This window comes from Aquila chrysaetos, chromosome 1 (genome assembly GCF_900496995.4).
Source record: "Aquila chrysaetos chrysaetos chromosome 1, bAquChr1.4, whole genome shotgun sequence".
Lineage (NCBI taxonomy): Eukaryota > Metazoa > Chordata > Aves > Accipitriformes > Accipitridae > Aquila > Aquila chrysaetos.
Genome location: NC_044004.1, coordinates 31,598,514 through 31,615,693, shown reverse-complemented (window position 1 = coordinate 31,615,693; position 17,180 = coordinate 31,598,514). Strand labels below are relative to the sequence as shown.

General features: G+C 40.0%; 1 protein-coding gene across 6 annotated transcripts in view; it reads right to left on the bottom strand.

The window, feature by feature from the left end:
• Window positions 1-173: 173 nt before the first annotated feature.
• The window catches only part of CRACD (capping protein inhibiting regulator of actin dynamics), a 149,324-nt gene continuing 132,317 nt past the window's right edge, over window positions 174-17,180 (bottom strand). For all 6 annotated transcript variants that reach the window (XM_030029215.2, XM_030029517.2, XM_030029654.2 and 3 more), the window contains 6 exons: window positions 15,289-15,357; window positions 13,825-14,007; window positions 8,926-12,142; window positions 7,246-7,436; window positions 5,995-6,160; window positions 174-3,036 (listed from right to left, as the gene is read on the bottom strand). In XM_030029215.2, the coding sequence (XP_029885075.1) occupies window positions 2,876-3,036; window positions 5,995-6,160; window positions 7,246-7,436; window positions 8,926-12,142; window positions 13,825-14,007; window positions 15,289-15,357 (3,987 nt within the window). In that variant the 3' untranslated portion in view covers window positions 174-2,875. The remainder of the gene's footprint in view (window positions 3,037-5,994; window positions 6,161-7,245; window positions 7,437-8,925; window positions 12,143-13,824; window positions 14,008-15,288; window positions 15,358-17,180) is intronic.

Here is a 17,180-nt window from a genome sequence, read left to right as displayed (position 1 = left end):
TCTTGAATTAAAAAGTAAAGTAGAAGTTGCACTGGCTATGTTGCTTCATCACATCTGGTTCCTCTGCTTTATCGTTAGCAGAAACACATAGGGAAGACACTTGTAGCACTGTAAAATGCAAACCTGAACTACATGATTAGCAAAAGGAGACAGAACACACATCATTGATTAGATAACTTTGACTGGGTTATAGTTTAATAAGAATTAAAATGACATTAGTATAATAAACAATTGCACTTTAAAACATTTGAAAAATTAAAAAAGTACACAACAAATACCCCACAATTATACATCTTATAGTTTTTATACATTACTATATGAACATAGAGGTTAATCATATATAACCTTGTCAGAAGAAATGGTATTTTGTGTGTATAAGTTACAAAAAATTGAGACAATATACTACATAGTGGTTTGTTCGGTTCTTAAAACATTTTTGCTGTTTTAAACTCAGTAGTACTGTTTTGGTTTTATTTTTACAGATTTCTAACACTTTATCAGAAATGGTTGCAACAAAGCTAAAGCAAAGTAACACTTCACTTCATTGGTATTTAGTGCAAATTTTTGTTAATTTAACATGAAATGTCACTGTTGAACATGTACACTTTAGAAATGTTTCCATCAAGTACTGTACGTAATACAGTTTCCATTATTACACTAGATACCTTTATGGTTGAAAAAAACCTCTGCTTTGAAGCTTTAGATTAAGACCATCCTTAATGAAAGCTCTATTCTATGTGCTATAACTGTTTTGTATTGGAAAATTGCATCCTTACGTCATGCACAATAGCACCTAATTTTGCTATGCATTTCAGAATACCAGCATCTTTAATTCTTTAATCCTGATTTACTTCACCTTCTCCATATTTCTGCCTGGCTCCTTCTCCCAAGAAATAATCATAATGATGGATTTGAGGCAGTTTACTTCTTGTAATTAGAAATACATACTGCAGGCTTATAAACTCAGGAAAAGTGTAAATTTAATTTAAGATGCACTAATTCATGGTGCTAGCAGAGCAAAAATAATTATGGGCCCAATTCTTTCTTCAGATAAGCTTGCAGAGATTTCCTTTGAAGGTGTGAAGTATTTTTTTTTTTCCCAAGCATTTGAGACTAGCATTGCCCCATCTCTGTATAAAACATTTTAAATACTTACATTAAGGGTAAAAAGTTACTTTAGAGATTCTGGTTTTAGATACGAAACTGAGCAAAACTGATGGCTTAAGCGACCCAAGAAAACCCATCTTGCTGCTGCACATCTACTCAATCTAACACATCAATTGTTTTTGTGCTATTGTAACCATGAAACTGAACCGTTGTTTTCTGTTTGGTGGGAAATAGAGTATTCAATAATTACTTTTGCTGACAAGCCCTTTTTGACTCTTGGAATGGGAGGATACGGCAGGTTTCATTCCGTTTTCTGCATAATTAAAGTGCTACTTCTCATGCTGCATACAGCAGTTTGGCTAAAATACTGCCATGAAACATATGTGGTATCATTCTATAATGCAATTTCTTCTCATGAAAATGTCTCCCTTTATGATGTTGTAGGCTTAAAGGTTACTTTGAGCCTTATGGTTTTAAGGAGGAGACATTCAAATTTGTTAAAAGACTTCCTTGTAAAACAAACTCGGATGTGTTACAGATTTATTTACTAGGGTGACTTTTTAAAAAGTCACCCTAGGTATTTCTGTGGGATGTTGAGGATAGTAAGATTTTTATTACACTATGGACTTTTTTGTAAGAGGGAGGGGGCGAACATTTCTATTTTAGTTACAAGAAGCAATAAAGTGTTCAATTGCCACAGCAGATACCTGAGATGGGGTAAGTAAACTTCTTTCTGAAGTGTTCTGGGTGTATTGGTCAAGGTGCAGGAAGTCATCTGAACTACCTGAAGTTGCACGTGGAGTAAAATCAGGAAGAACACAGTTAAAACTCCTGAGACTCTCACTGACTTAACGTTCAGTTCTCAGTTAATTTCAGTTCTGCAAGTCTTACTCCTGTAGGAACTTACTGAGACAAATTCTACAGCTACATGAGCACAAGAATAGTTTCACTTATTTTAGTTCCAGTTGCTTGATTTAAAGTTGTAATCTGCACTCACTGTTTCTATGCATCTTAAATATGGCCAAGCACAAACAGTGATGCACTTAAATAAACACTTGACTTCCTGGCTTCTTTCTGAAAACTTTCCGATTTTTGATTAAATAATGGGGTTTTTGTTATGTAGGATGAATTGCTTTCTTGCTAGGAGTGAGGGAATATAGACATAGTGTATTAATCCTATGATGAAAGAAATTACCTCAGCATTTGGATGGTACTGTCTTTCTACTTATCATTTGCAGATAGAACGATATCTCCCAAAGTTCTTCATTAGGGAAGAAGCTTTCAAATAGCAGGTAGAACTGACAGTTCATACAGTTTAACACTTAAAAAAAATTCAGGAATAAGAGAAGGGAACATGCATCTTGCCTTAATTTTCAACAATGGAGTGTTGAAAAAAAATTCTGAGATCTCCACTTAAGTGTAGAGATCTAAAATTCCAGAACCGAATACCCACAGAATGTAAGGAGCTTCTGAACTGAAGTTCTGGCCCTTATTATGATACTCGCTAAAATTTACATCCAGTATCTGAGCATTCTTAAATTTTTGAGAGAGTCTGGTTCTGAAATTTTCGCTGTGACCTCATTTAGCTATTTGTCAAAGCAATGGAATATATGACTTCAGTAGACTTTACAGTGAGCTAGAGCAAAATGGTAATCAGTTCAGTTTTCAGTCCTTCAATACATGCATTTTCAGTTTTGTCATGTGTAAAAAGCTGAATAAATAAAAAGAAAGCAATTACTAGTCAGCAATAGAGATGTAATTTTACAGTTTACTTTATGATCTGTGGACAGTCACTCCAGGCTTTTGCTTTCCTCTTGGCTAACGCAAGCCAGGCTGGTTCTGTTGACACAGGGTTAGCATCAGGCGTAGAGAATCTCTTGGCCACCTCCTTTGCAAGTGGGGTCGACGGAACAGAATCTGAAATTTCCACTGGTTTTGTTGGGGTGGAGAGGGGAAGAGAAAAAAACATTAGTTGAACCCTGTGCCTTGTTGCAGGATTCTAGAAATTTTGCTGCTTTTCTGTAAAGATGGTCTGATCTAATTCTTCATATTTATTCCAACCCTTTTAATTAAATCTTACTTTTTATTGTATTTGCAAAATAATGAAGTTAGGAGGAGCTGAGTTTCCTTTTTCAGAGGTGACTCCAACTAATGTAACTCACAAAATAGGCACAAAATTTTCAGTCTCTGTGAGATCCAAAGAAATAATTTCCAATTTGTCACTCTTCTTTACATAAACTATTTTAATTACATCTGCAATGTAGCAAACAATGGGAAAACAAGCTGGTTTGGGTTTGTTTGGGTTTTTTTTCTCTTTGGTAATGCAGCCGCTGAACACGTGTAACCCAACTGTATTCAATAAGATTTAGATTCCCTCTTCAGATTAGAGTTCTTAAATAAGCACAGAGAAGAAAGCGGTCCTATAGTTTTTCTGCCTCAGTTAACCACTCCCATGAGACTATCCTGAAGAAGAAATGAACCAGCTTTTTCCAATAGCTGTTTGTCACATTTTCTTTAATATGGTATAATTAAGGCAAACAGCTGTCTCAGCAAGAAAATGTGTTGAATAAGCAAATGATTCCTAACAAGCAGCTTTACAGAGCAGAACTGTAGAAACATCAGGTGGGAAGACTGTTTAATTCTGAGACAGTGAATGCCGTTGAAGGCATAGAAATGAGTCCTATCTGAAACCTATGGAGTAACTCTAAAAAATCTTAATTACAAAATAACTCCTCACTAATCCCCCTTTACATGTTTTATTTTTTATGAGCCAAAACGCCTTTTTTGTTAAATGTTCAGATACAGTCCAAATTACTTCTAGTTGCATTTCATTTTCAGGTTTTGAATGTTTTAAAAAGCTTTAAAATTGCATTGATGGCAAAATTTGTTTGTTTTTCTTTTTAGTACATCTTTAATCATGTATTTTTAGCTATAAGTAAATGAACAGTAGCAGCAGCTATTGCTGTAGACAGACACTTTGAAAAGCTAATTATTTTAAAGGTTATGGTAATTTTTGCTATTTTAAAGGTTATACCCGCTTATCAGTTCCTGTTGTACAAGACTCAAGTGCAAGTCTGAAATACACCAACTTCTTCAAGTTTTGGATGTTTCTTTAATGTCCTTAGCAAAGGACTTGGCAAACTTTTATTTTAAACATGTTCTAGGCTGGTCTTCTGCCTTAAATGCTCTCCTAATTGTGGGATACCCAAATCACTGTCATCATCCATAATAAACCAATACTTGTATACCATATATTTGTGCAATTGATAATGACTACCTGGCTCCAAACGTAGCCAGTAATCACACGGAAATCCAATCACTCTTTCCTTTAGGGCGAACACAGTTCTATGCTTTCACTTTTGGTAACTCAAAATTGGTAATTCCTCCTGAATTTCCTCCTGAAACTTTCATTCTAGTGCAGACAGACAGACCAAGGATAATTGGGGTTTGGCCCTTCTTTGATCTAGTTTGACATCATCTATTGTGCTAGAGATTGACTTCTGCTACAATTAACTATGTACAGCATAACATGACACTACCAAATCTTTCCCGGTAGGGCTGCAGTAGAGCCCTGTTAACAGGTTGACAGGAATGCCGTAAAGCTGCTTCAGCTGCTTACCTCCAAAGCCAGTTTGGGCACTGGAAGCAGGCTAACAGGGAGCAGGAAAGTTTTGGGCAATCTATGCAAGATCTTAGAATGGTTTGGGTTGGAAGGGACCTTTAAAGATCATCTAGTCCAATCCAAGATGTTGCAAGTAAAACAAGTTCTCAGGGCTATCTGCACTGGCCTGCAGCTGCAGTGTGGACATACAGCTGCTGAACCAACTGAATATAGGCATGCGTACGGGTTGTTCAGCTTGGAACAATCTGTAATGTAGGAGTAGCACTGGTTTAGCCTTTACTATCAGATAAATTAATTACCTCATAGCTTTCAACAGTTGCATTCCGTAGTTCTTGGCTTGGAGTGCTACTGAATAGATTCAGCCGATATGTGTATTTACTTTCCAAGAAGCCCACGCTATTTACTGTGCAACTTGTAAAAAGGTTTCTTCAACACCTATCTGTACTCTTCTCCAAAACCTTTTGCCTAGGACTAATGTTGGCTAGAGAAATATTAGGCAAGTCTCTATTTCAACCATCACCACCCCAAATAGTATGCCCTTTGGGGAAATATTTAAACCTGCCTGCTTTTTGAATATGGAATTGTTTCAGCTTAACTGAGGTGACAGATAAAGTAGTAGGTTCTGGTTCCAACCTTCCATACCAAATACGTGACTGGGAAGGAGAAGGCCTAAATTCAAAGTGACAGGCTATCTTCAACTGAATTGATTAGTTTTTACATTTTTGAATGAAACGAGAATACTCATTCCAAATATTCTGGGGTGAGGATTTCTCCTTGGCAAACTGGGAGATGTAGGAACACAATATGCTTTATTTCCTACACAAATATATTTTGTAGAAGTTAAGTATCATTCCCCCTTGTGCTAACACCCAACCTAAAGACAAAACAGTACTGCAATTGCAATTCACAGTAAGTCAAATCCCTCTAATGTGCATTAGTCATGTTCCAAAAATACTGTTGGATGTAGCCTGGGGAGACAGCCTAATTTTTTAAGCTTGAACTGGGGCAATTCTAAGGAAATGCAGTAGAGCAGCCTTAATAACCTGGGGAACCTGGTAAAAACTTGTTGAAATTCTGTACTTTCAGCATAATGGCCAGCAGGTGAGACCGGGACAAGTTGTGTTGTTCCGTGCTGAAAGCAAATGCATTTATAATTCTAGGGGTAATATATGAGGAAAAAACAAATTCATTCACTTTCTCAAAAACATGCAATACCATTTCTGAAGTGCATTATTCCTCGAGTAAATCTGAATCTCTCACTGTACCTGTCACAGAAGTTGGAAGGGTGTTCGACTTTTTTAGCTGCTCCCTTCTTTCTAGTCTTGACACAGCAGTCTCAATTTTCTTCTCGTCTTCTTGAGTTGTAGATTTCTGCAGTGTGCTTGTTTTGCTGCTGCTACTTTTATTTTCTGACTGATTACTTACAGCAGCCTAGAACAGAGATGGAAAACCGCTGGATGATAAACAGTCTGTCATGTAATGGCTACAAGTAAGAGATGTCACACTTGATGCTTTCATTCATCACCTGTCCTTTCCTTAACCTTCCTTTTCGGCAAAGGATCGAAACACGCTAATACTTCTAAAACTAACAGTTATTAGAGACTGTAAAAAAAAGACCCACAAAGTTAAATTTGTCATGTTGTCATTTCAGTCAAAATACCGAACAGTTTGAGCCAGCCCTACCTGTTAAATACAGCACTGAAACACAGCGTGTGCATCTGTGGGCAACTTCACACCCACTGCTGTTTTCTTCCGCCAGTTATCTACGTCTGTAATTATGCATGTGTCCATCATAAATTTGGGTCTTGTAACAAACAGCAAAATATACTTAGTTACCCCCATCATCTCCCTTTTTACTATCTGTGGTATCTATATACAGCATCACTGTTTTTGTAGCATCACGTTGTACTATAAGTAGAAGTGTTTTTCTTACTAACAGAAAACCATGGATAGTAAGTAGCTATTTAGAGAACAGGAAAGAAGTGATACTTGAATTCTGTGCCTGCTTTAGGCATTTGGATGTTTCACATGACAGTTCATTTCTTTCATTCATCTGCATTTTATCCAAATAATACGTGACAATAAAAACAAATTCAAACTCACTAATATTCACCTATATTCACTTATAAATGAGTATTCCAGCTGTTATTCCCCAAGCATTAAGGCTTAACATCAAGCTTTGAAAGAACCATGCTGCATACAATTCTCCTGTTCAATCAGCTGTGCAGTGGTCGTGCTTATGATCGCCATTAACTGCCACCTGATATTAAGGCATCAGAGTTTACACTAAAATTGTCACACTATTGCACAGTATTTTCTCCTGGAGGTCTCAGTTTTGCAAAAAGGGAACTCCAAATTTTCAAACTACTTTTTACTCACTGTCGTTTTAGCTTTTATGAAATCTTATAAACCAAACATAAAAAAAAAAAAAAATCCCTTTCACATAATAAAACTAGCTAACAGTTATAATTATGGTATCAGTATTTCTAATGGGCAGGTTTCTAAAGGTTGTTTACATTTTCTTTAGCCAGCTTCTCTGCTTGCTTTGCCTCTCTGGCTTGTCTCCTCTCTTCCCTCGTAGCTTGCTGCTCACGAAACCCCTTTTGCTTTTGCAGCGCTAATGTAATCCAAAGTGGTTGTGAAGTTTCAACTTTCTCCATCAATTTAGAGCCGTCTAAAGAGTGCCTGCTCTGGAGGACTGGCTTTTCTGAAAGAAAACATGAGAAGAATTGGTTAAGTAATGCACGTCTCTTGTCTCAAGCAAACCCGTACCATTTCTCTACCTTGTGAAAACTCTGGAGCTCAGCCCATTGAATGCCTTGCCATTCACAAACCTTTGTGGTCTGTATGTCAAATCCTGAAACAGTTTTTATGCCTCAAGAATAAGACCAAATTCAACACACTCGTACAGCTGTCCAAATTTATCCTTTTTTTGTGAAAAAGCCTACCCCAGACACTTAGACTTCCAGCCTAATTTACTACAAGCACTCTCACTGTGTGAGATACTTAGGTGAAAGTTATACATATGCATTGATTGTTTATAATTCTGATGTGAAAGGGATCCAGCCACTATGTACTGCAGTTCCCTGGTTTTCCAGCTGTAATTAAGCGAAGAAGAATGTCCGAATTTTGGCCAGAAGAAGGGGGCTGAAATGATGTACTGTGTAAATGCAGCCCCTCTTAAAAATTTTTTTTTTTCAAATTGTCACTTGAGCGTTTGACTTCCTGTAGCATGCATGAAACTGGGGCTAGCACCCAGTATAGAGCCGTGAGTGGTAGGGAGCAGCACTAGGGTGCAAAGGTGCTCCTGCAGAGCTCAGTGAGCATGGAAACGCTGAACTGGCCCGGGCCCTGCGCTCCCAGGCCAGCAGCTGTGCCTCTTAACTAGTTCCCGTAAATCCTCATTGAAAAATGGGAGTTAAAGGAAAAATTGTAAAAACTTGTAAAAATAAGCAGCAGTTCCACTGAGATATGGTTTTAGAAGTGTCTTGATGCTTGCAAAATTCAAGAATGGAAAAAATAGGGATTTCCCGATTAAATGCTGAATTCCTGCCTTGCTCTTTTGAGTGTGCTTGCACTGACAGGCAAATTTTCACTCTTGTACAGAATACTATTTCAAGCCACAGGGGCTTTCAGCCTTCCTCTGAAGAGCCACTATGGCTACTGTAATTGTTTCTATTACTGAAGAATGCCTCTGAAATGCAGACTCCTGCCTCCAGCTATATCAGGTTAGATAGATAGAGAATTTGCCCATGGTAGGCACTATAAGGGGACCTAGATCTTAGTACTTTTTAAGTTTCATAATACTCCCCTAAAAAATAGATACAATGTAATGTAAATTATAAAAATTACTTCCTTTGCTCCCATGACACCATTACACATGGAACAGAGTCTATCATCTGACTAACTAGGTAATATCTCTGTCAAGGAAAAAAACACACACACTTCAACTACCTCCTTGAAATTAACTTCCTTAAGCAGGTCGCACTGGTCACACTGAGTTTGTGTGTATCTGAATTAAATTGTGGGGACGGGAAGTCCCATTCATTCAGACAACCCAAAGCAAAATAGTGGTACTCCACAAATAATGTGCCAAGTAAAAATTATATCTTAAGACCAAGTTTCTTCCTCTGGACCTCCAGTATCTCATTTTGAAAATGCAGACAATAACTAAATGACCTTTGAAAAATACATACCTTTCTTCAGTGGCTCAGGCTTTTTGTCATTTTTTTCTCTCCATGGAATACTTATAGATGGGAAAAATGACTTCTTTTCTCTGATTTCTTCCTCTTCATTTTTGTACTCATTGGATGGTGTGGGGTGCACTGCATTTGCTCTGTCTTCTTTTCTCCAGCCACCGTCTGATTCAGCTTTAACCAACCTTTGCCCTAGGGTATCAGCTAGGTTTGATCTGTTCATTTTAGAGAGAGGAGACGATGGTGGTGTCTGGCTGGTGGGCTTTGGAGCTAAAGCAGGTTTCTGTGGGACCAGTGACTTGCATGCTGGTTTCTCATCAGGGGGTAAAGTGCTCTGGCCAGTGGCTGGTAGGACCACTGGTGTGCCTGCTGGGTGTGAAAACTCCACCACGGTAATTGAAGAGTCTTTTGAGTCTTTCACATTACCAAGGATGTTCACTCTCCCTATGCCAGAGGATGTACTCTCTTGCGGAGCAAAAACAGCGGATTCTCTCTCACCTTCTGTTGTAACTAGTGGGTCAGGCAAACCATCAAAACTATCTCCTGCACTGTATCTTTTCTTTTTCCTTTGCTCAGCCTGTTGATCATAATGGAAACGTAAAGAGTAGTTTGTCCTTCGTAACTTTATCCCAAAAGGAGAAACATTTTCTTCTCCGTTTGGTGCTGGTTTATCTGCTTTTTTTGTGATGTTATTCTGCTGATTTTCCTGAGCACCAGGAAGTTCTGCCTGGGGTAATTCTTTACCTGGAGAATGAGGAAAACTTGGAACAAGGAAAGATGGAAGATCTTTTGCAAATTTACAGCCTTCTGTGTTGTCTGTCATTTCTCTATGGGTTTCCATTTTCTCCTTAGCCTTTTCAGCTAAGTTATCCTTAAAAGTGGAAGCCACATCCTCCTTTGAGTCAGCACATGAGCCAGTGATTCTTCCCACTGGTTCATTGCCTTTTGCCACACTTATATTCTCAGCGTCTGAATTGGTTTTTGAAGCTTCTGAAAACTTCTGCCATGCTGGTGTTATTGAGAACTTCGCATTGGCAGAGAGAGTCTTCCTCAAGTTGCCATGTGGAGCACCCCGTCCTCGGGGTGTCCAGTCATCACTGTGTCTGCAGACACTTCCTCGGTCTCTCTCATATTTGCTGTTTTCTGCGTTCTTCAGGATTCTGGAGCGGATAGAGGCCCACTCAGCTAGTACAGCCTGGTTGTTCGATGTCTCTTGTGCATATTTCACTTTACTGCTGCTGGGCTTGGGATCCTGGGTTTTTTTCTGGGCCTTCTCTGGTGAAGGAATGTCCACATTTTTTCTCTCTTCTGTTAAGCCAAGTAACGATTTACAAGCCGTGTCCTTTATCTGGTTCAAGTTAACTGCTGTGCCACACAGCTGTGCTCCAGTAACCAAAATAGCTGTATGGGGTACACAGACAGATGACGGGAGTGTATGGGAGCCCTTGCTGGCAGTGTGCATCCTGCAGTCTTTGATGGATGGAGAAGAGAGTCCTGCTCCTTTGACAGGCATGACTGGACTCAGATTTACTTTCTGAAATATGATCTGTTTATCTCCAGAAGACACTTGAAATGTGAAGGGTCTGGATGCAGTTTGTCTTTCGTCTACCTCTTGCCACCGAAGCTCTTCCCCTATTCGCTTTTGCTCCTGCGCCTCAACTTCTCTCTTCAGTTTCTGGGCTAGGACTTCTTCTGCTGTTTTATTCCCTTTTTCTGGCTGTTTGAGTTTTTGGGATCTTGATCCTTCTTGGAGCTTCTCCTCTACCAGATGCCTATCAGCCCCTCCAGAACACAACTGATCCTTGTCCTGTTGCTGTTCCAAGGATTTTTCTTGTTGGTTTTGCTGAAGATTTTGTCCTTCTGTGTCTACCCTCTGCTCTTCCAGCTTGTTCCATTCTTGTTCATTTTGTTCCTTTTGCTGCTTCAGTTCATCTTGTTGCACACTTTCCGTACTTTCCAAGTGCATTTGTTTTGTGAGCTTGTGTTTTCTCTGCTCTTCCCGTTTCTTTTTCTTATCCATTACTTGCTGAGGTTGTTCCCTCTCTGTCTTTTCTCCTTTCTCCTTCAAATGCTGCCTTTGTTCCTCCTGTTTTTTCTGTTGTTTGAGGCTCTCAGCTTCTTTCTCCTGCTTCAGTTTTATTTCAGCTTCTTGAAGCTCTTTCTCTTCTAGCTCTTGTCTCTCGTTTTCTTCCTTATTTTTTCCCTTGAGTTCTTTTTGTCCCTCCAGCCAACTTCTTTCTTCTTCCTCTTGACACTGTTTTTCAATCACATGTTGTCTTAATTCTTCCAGCTCCAGCCGCTTCTGCTCCTCCAGCTCTCGTCTCTGTTTCTCCTCAAGCTCCTTGCGCCTTTGCTCTTCCCATTCCTGATGCCTCTGCTCCTCCAGCTCCTGACATTTCTGCTCTTCCCATTCCTGGTGTTTCTGCTCCTCCAGCTCTTGTCTCTGTTGGTCCTCCCGTTCCTGGTTCTTCAGTTCCTCCAGCTCTTGTCTCTGTTGCTCCTTCCATTCCTGGTGCTTCTGTTCCTCCAGCTCTTGTCTCTGTTGCTCCTTCCATTCCCGGTGCTTCTGTTCCTCCAGCTCTTGTCTCTGTTGCTCCTTCCATTCCCGGTGCTTCTGTTCCTCCAGCTCTTGTCTCTGTTGCTCCTTCCATTCCTGTTGCTTCTGTTCCTCCACCTCGTGTCTCTGTTGCTCCTCTTTTTCCTGGCACTTCTGCTCCTCCAGCTCTCGTCCCTGTGGCTCCTCCAACTCCTTCTGTGTCTGCTTCTCCAGTTCCTGCCAACTCTGCTCCTCCAGCTCTTGCCTCTTTTCAGCCTCCAGCAGTCTTCTCTCCTCTTTATGGCATGTTTGCTCTTCTGTTTTCAAAGATGTCTCTCCTTCAAGGAGATACTGCCTCCTCTCTTCTTCACAACACCTTCTCTCCTGCTCCTTCTGCACCTGCTCAAGTTCTTGGCACCTTTGTTCTTCCATTTCTCTTTGTTCTTCCATTTCTCTTTGTTCTTCCATTTCTACAATCTGCCTTATTCTTTCAGCCTCAAAGATCCCCCAGTGATCTTCAATTCTTTTCTCCTCTGCCAGCTGAAGCTGCTTCTGCTCATCTCTGTTCTGGATTAGCTTGTCTGCTATGATGTGTCCATTATAACCTGGGTATCTGTCGCCATACAGCTGAGTTTCTAGGTCCTCTGGCTCAAATTCTGTTATTGTTAAACTTTGTGATCCCTAAAATTAGGAGACAAGTTTGGAGTTACTGAATATTGCCTAATGGCTTGTTATTCTTTACAGTGAACATCCAATCAGTTGCAAATGAAAAACAACTTTTTTTTTCTTTTTTTTAAACAATGATTTAGATCCAGATCCAACACACCCACATCAATTTATGGATCACATCATCATAGATCCCATGCCTCTCACCTATTTGGGTGATAGCCTTTAAAAGAAAGAAAACATCCCAACAGTGATATCAGTATAATGCTAAATATTGAATCACCATTTGGTGTACATGAGATTGAGACCTGCCATTTCGAATTTACAGAAACTCAAGGAATAGAGCACAAGTTTCATATGCCTGTTCTACTACTTAGAAGTCCATCCTTTAAGCCTGAAATAATTAGCACCTACTTAAGGGCATTGTTTTGCCAGTTCTTTCATGGCAAATCTAGCTGTTACTTGCAGAGACAGAAGCTGTTGCCTGTAGAAAAGAGCTCTGCAATGCTAGCTGGGAAAGAACACTGCTCAGGGAAACACAATTTGGTTACTTTTCACAAATTCTGAGCCAGTGTATCTACCTCATTAGCTGTGCTGAGACTCATGTTCTATTGCAGGAACTGTGGGACCACACATGGACAGAGAACCTAGAGCTCCCCGGCAATACTGTCCTGTACTGTACCGAGACGTGCTAACTGCTGACTGGTTCTCTGTGCTTGCCCCACAGCCCTGGCATGTGGTGCAATACCTGCAATAAACTAAATGCAGATCTTCACAGCTTACTCCTTGTCTCTGCGGCGACATGGTCTGAAGGTGAGCTGCACCTGAAGAGTGCTTCCCAGCACCTTCCTTGAGGAAAACAGCTCAGCTAATGCCCTGTCTAGCTATCATTTGTTGAGCCATCATTTGGCTCCAGTTAAACGTTCTGTATAAACAAGAGGTTTAAATTTAAAACTTCTTCATTGCAAGAGTGATAAATGCAAGTACAATGGTGCGGAAGAAAGGACAGTGGCCTCTCCTGAACCCTGTATTAGTTGAATAGTCTTGTCCCATTTACAAGCACTAGTAAGATGTCAGCATAAAACCCGAAATAGCCATGCAGTTAGTGTACAAAGCTAGGATTTGATAATTCACTCTGTAGCTGTAGCAAGAGCTGCATTACTTAAGTCTTATTCTTTCTTGTAAGACAATGATACTATCACTGTCAGAACTCATGCCACTTTTAGAGAATCTAATTTTTTTCCCAACCAAATTTTGCACTATCTGATTGCCTATACCAGAGCAGCATTAACAGTGGCAGATATCCTTCAGACCTTTATGACCTAAATTTTTTACTAGAAAAACTAGACTCAGAAAGCTCTCCCAGTATAAAATTCTAGTGGAAGTACTTCAGGTGCAAGTATATTTGTCTCAACTGGCTATATTAAAACTTCTTTGCATCTTCTGTCCAGGTAGGGTTTCATCTTTAGGTCTCTATCTTGATTTCAAGACAAAATGAAAGAAGCATGCATTTTGTTTTGCCTTGAAGACATGAGATTTGTTGAAGAAGCTTTCAATACCTGTCTCTAACAGTGTTAATCACATTTTAAGACAGTCCTCCGCCTATAGCTACTTCTGGTGCACTCAGTTACGGTTATTTTGTACCCAGCTTCAAAAGCAACCCCCCTTCTCTCACTGTTTGACCAGTGATTCAATACCTTTGTCAATCTCTTGTGCTTTCTTGACATCCTCTGTTTTTTTGGCTTCACTGACAGCTTGTGTTTAGCTGCACTGTTGTCTAGAGGAGCAACAGCCTGGGGAACTGCATCCAAATTGATTGTTTCAATTGTGCCAGAACAGGAAAATTGTCTTTTTGGCCGCGATGATTTGACTGGAGTGACCTGTTTGTGTTACAAACACAAGAAGCTATTATTAAGCTATTTGTTCCATTTAAAGAAATAAACAAACAAATATCCCACCCCCAAAGCCTTTTCAGTTTTGAATTCAAAGGAGTTATTAGCAGAAAAGACTTTAAATTATACAAATCATGAAGTTTGGACATGAAAGTTACAGCTGTAATATTTTTCCTATTGCCAGTACTACACATTTTTATACTTTTCACTTAAAAACTACTTAGACCATTCTAAGTAAGTTTTTTCACAGTTTAGCTCCACTCTGAAGTTGTTGGGATTGGGAAGGACAGGGGTGAAGTTTTAAGCAACATCAAACGCTGGGACATTTTAATGTTTGCTTACCGTGGAAAAAATATCTACATCTTTAAATAATTTAGATTGTACACTTTAGGCAAGACCAAATCAGATTGACTTATCTAAGCATTATAATAGAACAGCTACAGAGCTGTACTCTCTGCATGGGAGATGATCACAGTATTGGATCTCAGACTGGCACAGTGCCTGCGGAAAACCTTCCCTCCACAGTCATGTGGAGTTGTCCAAGCTGGCACCAAAGAACAGCAAAAAATAAAATAAGACAATACTGGCTTTGATTGGTGCTTTTTTTCTCTTGCGCTTCAAGTATTTGGGTTCAGAAAGTGCAAATACAAGCAAAGTGATTTAGTGAGACTCCTCTCATGAATAAATACAGTGGAACTGTATGTCTAGACATGTAAGAGTGAGCCTGTCATCAGTCTCTCCTGTAAGTCACCAAGCTACCATCCTGAGACTTGTATTTGGCACAATCCAAGTGGAAAAAAGAGACAGAAAAAAAAAAAAGAAGGGAGAAAGCATCTTCTGTAAGGAAAGAAAATCACATACATTGTTTTCAAGACAGCACTGTAATCTTCGGAAGGTTAAACATATGCTAATCAGGGAACCAATTACTTAAAAGCTGATGGAACATTTTGCATATGTTTATTGAATTACATGTAAGCATAACAAAGTAGTAGAAGTACTTATGAAAATTATGGCTCTATGATTAATACATCAAATGCAGGAATGTTACAAGACTGGCAGAGAGCGAGTTCTGCTGTCTCCTGCAATCAGCTCTTACAGATTTCTCAATCTTAGTTATTGCTTATTTACTAGCCCCAAAACTGTGCACTGTTCACAAAATCTTGGGTGATGAATGAAACAAGGAAATATGTATTAAAGCAAAAACTGACCGTTATATTAGAATATATATTAGAAAGTAACTCAGTGCAAACCAAGTGTAAGTTTTTTTACCTTTTCTTCCACTTCATGTCCTGTTCCAGGCAAATTCATTGTTCTCAACAAATCTGGAGTGTCAGTGGACTAGAAAACAAGAAGATTACCACAGCTAGATATTAAAAAGTAAAGGACCTAATAAATATGGTTCAAAGGACTTGTGAAATCATGCATGTTAGGGAAGATTTTTACCCCATCTCCTGTCACTGCAGGACTGAAGGATAAACAATTCTTGTTCCTAAATGCTATGAGTTTCTCTTTGCTGCTCCTTGAATCACTGCTGTCTATACAGAAGCAGTTGTTGCTACAAGACACTACAAAAGGCAGAACACTCACACTTCCTTAACAAGATAACCAGATTCCAAATCCAAAGAAAGAGCACACCTTTGTAGGATTTCAATCAGCTCTTAATAACTATTTTCTCCTGACCTACACTGAAGGAAAAAATATAGGAACCTGATCAGGCATTAATTCTGCTGCAAGGAGTTTCAACTCCAGGTTGTTGATGACTCCTCTTCCTACAAAGCAAACCAGCCCCGCCCCTGCCGGAGCAATCAAAGCCTATCAGTCACTAGGACTCCCTAGCTACTGTCCCTCTCCAAGCCATCTCACAGGAAGGGATTTTGAAGGCGCAGGGGTTGAAGTAGCATTCATGACACCCAGAAACTCTGGTTTTAAGCATTATATCACAGTACTACTTCGTAAGCTAATGAATGTTGGGATCACAAGTGCACAAGGTGCACGCAATTGGTAGTATAAAGCCTAAAAAAATCAGCTTTATAAATACAGGTTAAATGAAACCCAGAACTCCTGCCATCAATCCAAGTTACTCAGTCAGGAAAATCAGAAGTCACAAAGCAACACGGGGAACCTGTTTGAAGTAGAGCAGCGCTATGTGGTCCTGGCCACCAGCTCCTGACAGAAGCTACCCCATCCCCCCAGGACCTATGCAGATAAACATGCAGAGGAGTTACAAGGCCACCAGCAGAGACAGGAGCAGAAACAAGGCAAGCTGCCGTGCACCAGAAATCTCTGATAAAGCTGGTAATGAGTAGTGCGCAGAAAGAGAAAAGGAAAGTACCCAGTGTTCTGGCTGACCCTATGCATGTAGCATTGGTTTGTTTGTCTCTACAATCTCCTCTGAGTAGGGATGTTTGTTCCTTCAGTATTTGGAAAAAGATTTATGCAAAGGGGCATTCATTTGGTTTACAAAACATAATATTTAAAAGAGTAGATGGTGAAGACTGAATCTCTCCCTTCTTATTACACAAAGATACTTTAGTGGTTTTTTAGTGCTGGAATTATTTTCCCCTTTGAGCTGGAGGTCTCTAGGTGACATTCAGGTCTTCTGCAGGACCGAGCAAGAAGGCTTTCTGCAGAGAATCTGTGTTGGTCTCAAACACAGAGTCTCGCCTAGTACCAGGGTACATAGCCAAAACCTGGCCACAGTCCCAGTGCACTCTTTGTGCCCTCAGGCACGCAGGATGCTCTTGATTCACCTTAACTGATTGCTTCAGAATGGAGTGTTTGTGAAGTGGAAAAAAATATACCTTTCTTTGGCTTCATTTTTATCCTTCCAGCCTGAGGAGGAAGAGGCGTGAGTGTGCAGGTCCTACCGAAACGGCTGGCTCCCTGACAGATCCGACCACAGCCACAAAGGAAGTGGTCACGGAGGAGACCCTTGAAGGCTGATAAAGGCTTTGGGCCACCTCAGCCATAAATGTCCCTTCTGTGTGTTTGGCTGCATATAGGCATAAGCTGCAGAGGACACTTAACTGCCTTTGCCTTTCACATGAGCAGAGGCTCATGCGCCGGTGGGCTGCGTGTGCATGGTGGGTTGCTGCTTGCCTTCTCCAAGGGTTCGCGGGCACAAAGTCGGCCTCCCCTGGGCAGGGAAGGATGTCCCTCTG